Source organism: Symphalangus syndactylus, chromosome 1, assembly GCF_028878055.3.
Source record: "Symphalangus syndactylus isolate Jambi chromosome 1, NHGRI_mSymSyn1-v2.1_pri, whole genome shotgun sequence".
Classification (NCBI taxonomy): Eukaryota; Metazoa; Chordata; class Mammalia; order Primates; family Hylobatidae; genus Symphalangus; species Symphalangus syndactylus.
In genome coordinates this window covers 29,610,790-29,623,298 of record NC_072423.2, presented here as the reverse complement: position 1 = coordinate 29,623,298, position 12,509 = coordinate 29,610,790, and the positions used below count along the sequence as shown (strand labels likewise).

At 36.0% G+C, this 12,509-nt stretch overlaps 1 protein-coding gene across 5 annotated transcripts in view; it reads left to right on the top strand.

Moving 5' to 3' along the window:
• WDR7 (WD repeat domain 7) overlaps window positions 1-12,509 on the top strand; it is a 371,052-nt gene that overhangs the window by 280,732 nt on the left and 77,811 nt on the right. For all 5 annotated transcript variants that reach the window (XM_055298166.2, XM_055298151.2, XM_063641394.1 and 2 more), the window contains 3 exons: window positions 3,159-3,276; window positions 5,892-6,041; window positions 6,665-6,747. In XM_055298166.2, coding sequence (XP_055154141.1) covers window positions 3,159-3,276; window positions 5,892-6,041; window positions 6,665-6,747 — 351 coding nt within the window. The remainder of the gene's footprint in view (window positions 1-3,158; window positions 3,277-5,891; window positions 6,042-6,664; window positions 6,748-12,509) is intronic.

Sequence of the window (12,509 nt, the reverse complement as noted above, 5' to 3'; positions counted from 1 at the left end):
TGATATAGGAACTGGCAGGGCTAGTTGTTTTTGTATTTGTTACCTCATTTAGTCTTCTTGTCAGTGCTGTGAAGTAGATGTTTTAATATACCCATTTTACAGATGTTGTGCTTATTCATTCCAGGGTGGCCACAGGACACAGCATAAGGGTAAGGGGAAACTATCCACTTGTCACTGTGACATGAGCCCTGAAGATCTGTCAACTGACCACTCCCACACTCAAGTGCACACATGATTGTATCTCTTCATTTTGGGTGTGTGTGTGTGTGTGTGTGTGTGTGCGTGTGTCTGTCTCCCTCTCTTAGCTTCTCACTAAACATTTCTTTTCCATGAAAAGAACCAGAGAAGGGATGGAAGCGAGAACTTAGAGGTAATGGCAAGTTTGCTATGATCCTGCTTATGTTGGTTTCCAATGGCAAGGGGTCCCAGCAGCACACAGCTGGGGATAGACTGGACTTCTCTGGATTCTGGGAGGACACTGTAACTCTTGTCCTGCAGAAGCCAGACCCTTTCTCTTAGCACCTAGGGAGCAGTATATCCACGGGGAGGGCAGACAGGTGCCCAGAGCCATGAACTACAGCAGGAGTAACACTTTCCCTATTACTGTATTTCTCATGACACAGCCCAGCTCTTTGGGCAGCAGGATCACTACCACACATATTTATGTTTCAGATGCAATCCTCAGTACACAAGCCTGGTTCAGCAGTGTATTGCCAATCCCACACCTGTGAAGTTGGTCATTTTTGTACCCACACATAAGACTTCTTTATTTAGCTGAGTTTGATCTTTCTGATAACTCTGTAGATCTTAGTTCTGTTATGTAATATGGCTGCTCTCCCTTACAACTTTATAACCACACCAACTGATAACTGTGCATCCTGTATCTTCATTCAAACCATTATTAATATTGAATAAAACAGCTGAAGGCCAAGTATTATATCACTAAAATCTTCTCTCAAAGATGCAATCTAACCATTTATCCAAAGCCACTGAGTTTAGTCATGTTACTGGTTCAGTAATCCAAGTAACCACAATATGGTCACGCCTCTCCCCCCTGTATTGTCTCCAAAGGTTAGCTGTCCTGAAAGACATCCACAACTACACAGCCCGTCACTTAAGTTCTCGGACCCACCTTCTTGCTTGTAAATCCCTGTATCAACCACTTCATAGGGATATTCTGGAGCAGATGCAAAGGGCATGAAATAACACAGGAAAGCCTGGCTTTCAACCTAGACCTTGGGCTCTGCACCCAGTTCTTCCTCTGTAGCATGCCTTCCAGATCTAGGAGGGGCTGCCTGGGAGATGGACATTCCTTTTCCCTGGCTGACTGCTTGTCAGGGATGTTGCCTGGGAAATCCTTCCCAACTCCAGCATTCTGTGATTTTATTGATTTTCCCAAACTTGATTTCATTTTGTTTAGAATTATTCAATTAATGTAACATTTTGATTGTTTACAGCCTTTCGGTATCATCAATCCCTATTCATCCACATTGATGGATGAAAAGAAGCATCACAGGGTATCTACGTGTAGTTTAATTGGCTTTTGTATTGTTTAAAACTTGACTTAAAATTTGGGTTTATAATCTGAATTTTACAATAAGTATTAAGCAGTCTAGCCCCAGCACTACTCACACAGTAAACATTTCTTTCACTGAATTTGCAGTTAGCCAAGTTTAATCTAGAAAAGAAACTGGCCAACTGCCCATCCTGCTTTCTCGCAAAACACCTCTTTCCAACTCCTACTGGGACCCAAGAGCATCGGGCTCTTCCATGGCAGGGAGGTGGAGAGATGCCCACTGATGCCTTCTGCTTGTGCATTGTTCAATATGTGTGTGTTCTCTCAGCTCACATCTTTCTTTTTAGTGTTAAACATCAAAGGAAAACTCTCCATACTTCGTCCTCTAAGCCCCTGCTTCGTCTCTACCCTCAGTATGGGAAAAAGAAGAGAGACAGTTTTACTATCAGTCAGAGATTTAAGCAGTGTAACAGTCACAAAGACTTATAAGCAGAATTTCCTTTAACAATGAAGAGAATGCCTATGTAATTTTTATTTTCAGCTACAAGTTAAAATAATGGTTCTTAGATCAATTATAGAGATACCTGTAAACTTTTTGAAAATTTTCAGTAAACACAATCCAGTTTACACATAAAGCACATAGACTCATTTAATTGGAGTAGAGTAAGTGTTCATATGTCTTCAAATACATATTTAAATTTAAAAATATTTAACTCGGGAAACTATAATTGTATCCCATACTGAGTAACAAAATACTCCTTGTATACAGTTAATGGGCAGATCACGTGCTACATTTTAGTAAAAGTCTTGATACTGTTCCCAGTGGATTATATATAATATAAAGGAAGCTTGGAATCAAGAATATTGATATTTTCATGTAGTAGAGGTGGGGAGTGAATATAGCATCACTCTCCTATCATGACCCTGGCATTCTCAGAGTTTGGGAAGATTTATTTCATTGTGTGCCTCGTCTTACAAATAGCCTGGACAACATCATGCCATCCCTTCTTTATATAAACAGAATTAGTATCAGCTAATAGAATTTTTGGCATTAGTACTAAATAACTGTTGGTGGAGCATGCTGTTTAGTAGATTGGTTCTAAACGTACTAAACCAGGATAAACCAGCGGTACTAAGGATATTTCAAATGAAAAATAATATACAAACAAAAAATTTTGTCATTCTCAGTACTTGTGACAATTTTATTGACAGGAGTGAATCTTGCCTTCCTTTCAGATATACAACCTTAGATACAGTCTTTTAATATGGCTTTATAAATAAATAATTAACTATTTTTAGAAAAAATTTGAAAATATTCAGCACGATGTTCGTTCTTACCTCATTCTGAGCTTTGTGATATGTATTCAGTACTAGTTCTTGATAATTTGTTAACAAGGCATTTTTAACACTTTGGACAGATGCACATACTGTTTTCAATCTTCACGGTTAATTATTCCATTTTGTATTTGATGCCAGAACACCCTGACTCCTAATCACTGCCCATTGTTGCAAGTCCATTATATTCTAACTGTTTGAGTGCTCCCATTGACCTTGAACTGACATTATAAGCTGTGTCTAATCTTTTCAGTCTATATTTCTAATGCTTCTTTTCTTTTTTTCCCTTTTTCTGATCCCTGTTTAGCATCACAATGGGGTTGCCTCTGAGTCCAGCAGCTGACTCGGCCCGCTCTGCGAGGCATGCCCTCTCGCTCATTGCCACCGCCAGACCACCCGCCTTCATCACCACCATAGCCAAAGAGGTGAGCGGAACTTCTCAGTGTGCTCCATCTTCTCATTTAGAGGAATTATTTGATACTATAAGCTGAGAGTTCGTTTCCACAAATCCCCTTTCCAGTTTGTTCTAGAACAATGCAAGTTAATAATTTAGTACTGAAATGAACACGTGTCTGTGTGCATGTACGCTGAATTCCACGGTGTGGTGCATTCATTACTTGTGCTTCTGTATTCATTTCTGTTCTCAAAGTTAATTCACTTGTAAATATTTGACAATCATTTTTCAATCTGAATTATAGCAGGCGTATGAAAACTCAAATACATTAAAGGTGTTCACATTTTTCACATATAAGTACCTACTTGTCATCAAAACTAAACTTCTTATTTAGCACTGGCTCTCTAACTGTAAACAAAAAATGTAAGTCATAAACTTGCTAATTGTTTTTCCTATTACTTGTCACAGATAAAGACTTGAATGCCAATTGATTCCCACATTCTTAGTGTTCAAACTAATCGCCCACATCTAACTGGAAAACTAGTAAAGAACAATGAGCCAATTATAGGAACTTTCCTACAGGTCTTAGTAGGAGGAAGAAAAGGAAAGGATGATCAGCTCTTAAATTTTTTTTAAAGGTTTATTCCATTTCAGCATGAATAATGGGCAGACTCAGTGTCTATAGGGTATGGGCTCTGGCTGAGTTGTTTTTCCTGTAGCTATGATGAATTTTTAAAATACGAAATAAATACCTCTGAGTCTACTCAGATAAACTGAAACCTATTGGGCTCATGTCTGCCCCAGAGCTATCCCTAATAGGCATGCTGCAAATATTTGTGCCGTGCATTTCGCTGGGAGGGGAGGAAAGAAAGTCCTAATAGCATTTTGTATAGGCTTATGTGAGGCACTGAGGCTTTGAATTCATATCTAAAATGAATTTGTAGACTAAGGGTGTGCATTTTTCTAATAGTGCATAGTGTTATAGTAAGCTTCCACTAGATTTAAAATGCACATATGTATGTATTTATTTTGTAGGTATTATATAGTTATATATAATGTGTGTATATATATGTGGGTATAAATGGCCAATTTTATTAGTCTTGGAAGGTTTTTTTTTTTTTGCCAGTTTTTCCCATCAGTGGAATATGCACAAGTCATAATATTGAATATAGTGAATAAGCCTCACATTACTCTGACAGGTACTTTTATTAATTGTGTTTTCAAACTTCATTTGCACCATTTACATATGAGTATTTTTTTAAAAATGAACTATTAGAATACCCATGCTTTGAATTCATTCTACTACAGCTTTTGGTTGGAAAGATAATTTTAAAGTAACAGTCCACATTTATTACCTTTAAAAACAAGTTTTCAGTCTGGTACTGTGGTGTGTGCCTGTAGTCCTAGCTATTTGGGAGGCTGAGGCAGGAGGATCACTTGAGCCTAGGAGTTTGAGTCTAGCCTGGGCAACACAGTGAAGTGAAACCCTATCTGTAAATATTATATAATAAATGAAACAAAAAACACACACAAGTTTTCCACTTCACTGTTCAATCCTAGAGTATGAGAGTAAAATACTAAAGTATTTCTCATTATTATCTCTGACCTGTACCCCATTTCTATGCCTACTACCTTATGGCTCTTCCCAGGCTAGTCCAGGGCCTGTTAATATTCTTTCTCCTCTGAACTATAAAGCTTACGATTGTATGGGGAAAATCACACTGAATTTATATTATTTGCCATGCTCATTATTTTTGGAGGCATGTTCATTTGGATTTTCCAACTTAATTGTAAAGCACTTAGAGAATAATTTCTGGGACACGGTGAGTGTGGTTAAAGTATTATTTGCAGTCGATCCTCAAACAGTAAGGGAGTTAGGGGCACTGATCCCCCTAGCAGTCAAAACCCACGAATAATATTTGACTGCTCCAAAACTTAACTACTGTTAGCCCACTGTTGACCAGAAGCCTTACCGATAACATAAACAGTCAATTAACACATATTTTGTATGTTATATATGTTATATACTTTAGTCTTACAATAAAGTAAACTAGAGAAAAGAAAATGTGAAGAAACTCAAAAGGAAGTGAAAATCTATGTCCTATTCATTAAGTGAAAGTGGATCATCATAAAGGTCTTCATCCTTGTCGTCTCCACATTGAGTAGGCTGAGGGGGAGGAAGTGGAGGGGATTAGTCTTGCTGTGTCAGAGGCCCAGAGGCAGAAGAAAATCTGCGTATAAGTCGGGTCATGCATTTCAAACCCATGTTGTTCACGGGTCAGCTGCACTATCATTACTTGAGAGCAAGGGTCGTATCTTTTACTTCCTGGGCATCTGCCAACTTCTGTCTACCTCAGTTCCAAATGTACCAAATTCACAAGTCCTCAATATGTTTCTTTTTAAACATGTCATGATAGTGTTGTATTAATGTCTCATATAATGTTCAGGAACTTACAGAATTGTGTTAGGAAATATCTATTGAGTTTTTATTATACTAAGTATTGTTTTTGCAAACACAAGTATTTTCTGACTCACCCACAAGAAGTTTTTTTTTTCATAGTATTAGAAAGTGAAAAATAAAGCATGGCTAGAAATGTAAAACTATATCAGTGTCAATCATATCTACATCATAGAAATGTTTTGTAGGTACACAGACATACGGCTCTTGCAGCAAATACCCAATCACAGCAGAATATGCACACAACAACTCTCGCACGAGCTAAAGGGGAAATTCTGAGAGTCATTGAAATTCTTATTGAAAAGATGCCCACAGATGTTGTGGATCTTCTTGTGGAGGTAAGAATATCCTGTTTTAAATGATTCATCAGCAACCTAAATTAAATATTCTAATGAAGTAATATAAATCAGTATCTTTATTTCCAGCATCACTAAAAAAGATAAAGGGTGAAAGAGAAAGAATGAGTGTGTGTGTGTGTGTGTGTGTATGTGTGTGTGCGTAAGAGAGAGATAATTAAAATTTTTGTGCCATTTCTGGAAGACTTATTTAAATTTCCTCAAAAATCAAAACAACTTTCAAGTTCATTCACCATTCACATGGAGTTGGTCTGTAATATGTAAAGGTCTGTAATATGTAAAGATTATGTTCCCTTTGACATTTTTCATTATAAATAAAATATATAATATGTTGAATAATGTATTATGTATACATAAATATGAATTGACTTTAAACAAGTCTGTTGTCTTTATTTTATTGCACTGTCCTTTAAATTTCTTTTCACAGATAAGAGAAAGGATAGACTGTAGTATATACATGGCTTAAATGGCTTTTGTTTTTATTTTAAATGCTAAAATAAAGCTATATAGACTTTTTATGGGCAAATGAGGCCTAAGTTAATCATTTACATTTTGGAAAATTCAGTATTTGAAATTAATTTTAAATCTGTTCTTTTCTGTCAAAGGTTATGGACATCATTATGTACTGCCTTGAAGGATCTTTAGTTAAAAAGAAAGGTCTTCAAGAATGTTTCCCAGCCATCTGCAGGTAAAGAAGCCTTCAAGAGCATTCAAAATAAATAATTTTCAGTAACAAATAATTTTAAAAAATTTTGGCATGGTATTAGTAGTCTTGGTCAATTGGAAATCCAGTTATTTATTAATGTCTGCTTACTTTCTAAAACAATACGGGCAGGTTACAGTTAAAAACAAAAATATAGTAGAGTTAGCTATTTGAAATTGGGTGATGAAGATATTTTGCTCAAACCTTAGAAAAAATGAGTAAGAGAGAACATTCATTGAATATGTCTGTATTCTTATATTCATTACTCTAATTATTATTTACATTACAAAATTGAGTTAGGAAGCTTCTGGCTTTGGAAAGAAAATGTTGTTTTCTGCCAGCAGACTCTTCGTGCCACGCTTTCACTGATAAAGTTTATTTTTAATACAAAGGCCAGTCTTTGCATTACGTTCCTGTTTTCCTTATGAGAAAGCAGGAAAAGAAGCCAAGAAAAGTTAAAACTTTCATAAACAATGTTGCATTTGCTAAGTATAACTTTATGAATTATATATATATACATAATTTAATAATTATATAGCATATAATTATTATAGCATGAAGGGGTATTTTTAGAGCCAAAGTATAGTGACGTTATGTTTACTTTTCTTTCAAAGCTGTTTTAAGCTCGGTTCTCAAAATACTTATAGATTGAGGTACATCTTGTTAAAAAATGTTTAATCTCCATGCGGTCAATAGAAATAGTATTTAAATCTGTTGAAGATCATTGTTTTTGTAGAAAACAGAACAACCAGTTATTCATAGTTATATAACATTTATCTTTTTAAGACAAGTTCAATGATATTCTATTTTTGCTCATTTTTATGAATACATTGTAGTAGAAAGCTTCATTTTATACTACAGCTTTCCTGAGAGCAATGGCATTACCTGCTATGCAAATGTATTTCAGCACGTGATTATACTCTATAAGCCTTCACATATCTTTTTCTGTATTTACAATAGACCTTGTATCCTAGTCTCTTTATTTTGCAGTTTCTGATTCATGCATCCCAAAATTTAAAAACATAAACACAAATTTAGAAAAAACAATACTGCAGCATACATGTCTACAGGTGCATATTTTCTTGTGATGGGGTTTGGCAAATTAGAATACAGCCGTGTTTTAACATTATGCCATGTGTTTGGCTTATGGTCTTCTTATTAAGAATTGTATATATTAAATCTTATGCACAATTAATTGATTTTAAGAATACAGGTAGTTGTTATTTTTCCAGTTGACTGTTTTCTATGGGAATGTCTAAGTGAAAATGTACTTTTGCCTGTCACTTCCTGGAGGTGATAAGGAAGCAGTTTTATTAGGGCTTATTTTACTGAATGTTAACAGTGCTCCTTACAGCACCAGCCACTGGCATGTAAAGAAGCTTCCTGGAGTTAACATGAAAGTGCTCAATGTTTAAAGGATCTGTTTTTCCCCTCTGCTGGAAGCCTGCCTCCTCCACAAGCCATATCCTCAGTCCCTAAAACCACCTTAGTCTGCTGCATATCCACTTTCATTTTCTATTTGTGGTCAGTGAAGAGTCAGGGTTCTGCTAGAATGCTAAGGAGGCATGTGTCTTAACTGAAGGCTCAGTATAAATTTTTTCTGATTTGGCAGAAAGCAGTTGTATTTTGTTTATCAATTTAATAGCATTTATTGAACACCTACTGTGTATCAAGTACTAACCAGGCCCTGGGGAAACAATGATGAATAAGATGATATCCTCACGGGGCACAGGGGAGGTAATTATACAGACAGATGATTCCAGCTTCTTCCTATGCTGGAGTAGAATTACATACCAGGGACAGAGGTGGGCTATAAATGGAGTGCTTAATTCTGGGTATGGGAGTCTGAGAAAGTTTCACAAAGGAGAAGGCATAATAATAATAACAATAATAATAATAATAATCTGTGAAAAATGCTTTAATAAAAGTGTCTGCCAAATGGAAAGAAGGATTTTCCCTCTGAGGGAGTTGTGGTGATGGAAAAGTGGTGGTGGATTCTGGAAGCTTTACAGAAGAGTTGATGGGGTGGGCTTTGCAGGATAATTAGGGCTGTGTCATCTTGAAATGCAGAGGGAACCAGACTGGCAAATGTTTGGCAGCACAGAAGTGTACAGCAAGTTTGGCAAATGCTGTGTAGTAGAGTGGCTAGAATGTAGGTTGAGGCTAGGAGTCTAGTATAGTGCCCGAGTATAGAGGGCTTTGAATTTCATAGGAAAGAGTTTGACTATTACAGCAGATCCTTGAATAATGTCATTTCATTCAACCTCATTTCATCATAATGTTGAAGAGAAAAAAATAATTCTCAGCTGGGGTCACTGTCTATGTGGCCTTTACACTTTCTCCTCAGGTCCATGTGGGTTTTCTCTGGGTACTCGGTTTCCTCCCACATCCCAAAGATGTGCCCATTAGGTGAACTAGCATTTCTAAATGGTCCCCATCTGAGCGAGAGTGTCTGGCGTGTGCACGCGCACTCTGCCACGGAATGGCATCCTATCCAGGGCTGGTTCTGCCTAGTGCCCTGAGTCGCTGGGAGAGACTCCAGCCATCCATGATCCTGAATTAGAATAAGTGGGTAAATAATGATCTTACTTGTTTTTGTCACTGGTAGGTGGAGTTCTTTCCCTGCTTTGTTATCAGTTGCAAAGCAGGAAAAAGTCAAGCAGGCTTTATTCCTGGCCAGGCCTGGAGAAGGAAAGAACTCTTGATCTAAAGACGCCCTCTCCCCGAAAAATAGAAGGCATGGTGTGTTTAAGGACCACCGGGTATGGGGAGGGAGAGGGATGTTAGCATGCGCAGAGTGGGACTCCAGATGCACAGGCTCAGTGCATAAACATATGTCTTCATGCAACCCATGACACAAAATGGCGACCTGTTCTTTTGAGGGAGGGAATTTTAGCATTATAATGATAATATTAAGGATCTAAACGCAACTAGGGGTCACTTGTTCCAGTTTGCACCAGTTGGGGATCTTATCTCCCTCTGGTATCTGGTCAGGAATGGAGAAGCTCTGGTGCTACTGGGCTGTCTGGTTTCTTTATGCAGGCGTGCCTACAAATAAAGTGCATAAATAAAGAAAAACAGTAAGAAAAAGAACTTTTCCAATTATTTCATCAGGGTGGTCCTGGTAACATTTTTATTAATCTTTCTTAAATGTATGTAGAGCTCAACTTCATTTCAGTGTTTAATATTGGAAGTATTTTGGGTCTTTCTGAGTTTGGTGATGTTTTTGTGGCCAGAAATGTGCCATAGAAACATAACTCTTTATATCAATTAGCCTGTGGTACAACTGGTTTCATTATAGGTCAGTTTTCAAGAACATATTAAATCCTCACATTAAGTGAGGACTTACTGTATTTGATAGACAATAGAAAAATAGACAATAGAAGACAATAGACAAAATAGTTTCTTTTGTCTACAAACTTTTGTCTACAAAGGTTAAGCAAAAATTTGTAACTCTTCTACTGGAACATAGTTGATAACACATAATTTTATGAAACATCAGATTTATAACAAAGTTATTAAGTTATGTAGATATTATTAAGATTGTGAAAATAAAGTCCACATAGGCCCATTTATTTGTGAGTCAGCACATAAACATAGAAGAATAACAATATAAGCTTGTAGCTTATGCTAAATGTGAGTTGCAGTAGATGATAAATTATAGAGGACTTCAGAGAACACTAAGCTTGCAGGGATCTCAGAAGTTTTACAGGTCAATGCCACTCCATCTATTGGCTGAGTTTTACTAGGTTAATATATGAACAACAACAAAGATAACATATCAGTAGGAGTTAAAATTATTTTACTGAATATCTGCCGTGTCTGTACCGTTGGATTCTACTAGGTGCTTTACAGCATTTTTGAGTCTTCTGTGTACAAAATGCCTTTCATGAAATAGGAAACTCCAAAGTCAATGGCATGAATATCTGTGGTTCAGATATGTGATGTATGTTTTTAAAATCTTTATATAGTTTTGTATTCTTTTTGTTTGTTTGTTTCCTTCCTTTTACCCTTTTTAAAATGTGCTCTGGGTTTTATCTTAGACTAACCTCTTTAATGTTGCCTTATGCCAGCATTCGGTTGCTGTGGTTGACAGATCACAAAATGGTGTGAAACTTCATTAATGTTCTTTGTAAATGAAATATTTATGGATGCATCCAGAAAAGTGCTTATGATTTGGGTATTCACACAATATAATTTTTCCACGGATCTCTCTAATAATAATATGAAAATCCAAAATGTATGCAAAATATTAGCTAATATGTATTTCAAAGTAATATATAAGTAAAAAACTACCAGGTGACATTATTGCTTTCATATCTGTAAAAAAGTAATAAATAATTTTTAGTCAACGTTGTAAACATGATCTTCACATCTCAAGTTGTATTAATTTAATTAAGAGCTAATATAGTATCCTGAAGTCATTGAGTGTTTAAAAACAGAATGTATTCTGACTTGTGGTAAACATAAAATTAACTATTCTCTGAGTCCAAAGATAAAATAGCATTATATATAGAATGCTGAATAGTCCTGAGTTTGCGTTTTTTGGTTTTATTTTGTTGTTTAGTTTTTCACCTTCACCAGTGGGCTTGTAGGGTTTTGTTTGTTTGTTTTGTGGTTTTTTTGTTTGTTTGTTTGTTTTTTTGAGATGGAGTCTCACTCTGTTGCCAGGCTGGAGTGCAGTGGCGCAATCTCGGCTCACTGCAACCTCTGCCTCCCAGGTTCAAGCAGTTCTCCTGCCTCATCCTCCCAAGTAGCTGGGACTTCAGATGTGAGCCGCCACGCCCAGCTAATTTTTGTATTCTTTTTTCAATCGAGATGGGGTTTCACCATGTTGGCCAGGATGGTATTGATCTCTTGGCTCGTCCTCCCGAAGTGCTGGGATTACAGGCGTGAGCTACTGCACCCAGCCAGTCTTGTAGTTCTCATATGCACCTGGGTTTTCATTTTTAGGTTCAGGGTTTTAAAACTTTAACGTGGTAATTTCTCTAAGATTTTCTTTATTTTGACAGTTATTTATCAGGTTGCAAATTAAAATTTCCATTTTATTAAAGTCCTGTCTATTAATGATTTCATAATGACTTAATATATAATTTAATGAGTGGTACATTCAGTCACCAAATTACAATGTTAACTGAATTTCTTTGTTCTATGATAACTTTCTTCAAAACATATTTAAAATTTGAGCTATAAACTGTGAATCCATTGAAAGCATTGATACAAAAAATTTAGTTTTAAATATTTTGTTCATATAATAGCTTTTCTATCAGCTGTTACAACTTTTGATGTCTTCTGTTTGAAAACAGAAATGGGTTAGAATGCATACCAGTAAAATTTGATAGACATTCTTTCTATATCACTGACTGAATCTTGCTTGTTGATATTAAAACATGGGATTATAGCAATGCATAATTAATAATATATTTTTCATTTATATCACACTTTGCAGATTAAATGTTTTCAAACCTGTTAATTCACAAGCAAATTAAAGAAGACACTATGTAAATGTAAACATTTTTGGAGAATTAGATAGTGATATTTATTAGTTAAGTGACTAAAAATGTTCTAACTCCAAGATAAAACCCAAACCTTCTTATTCATCATTGATTATTTTTTATATCTAGCTTTTAACCTGTATGTATTTATCCATCTGTGTATGCATGTACACATACATACACACATACTTAAAACATCCACTTAACCCTGTTCCATAAAGGAGTTTAAGCAGCTTTGAAAGTGACCATCAA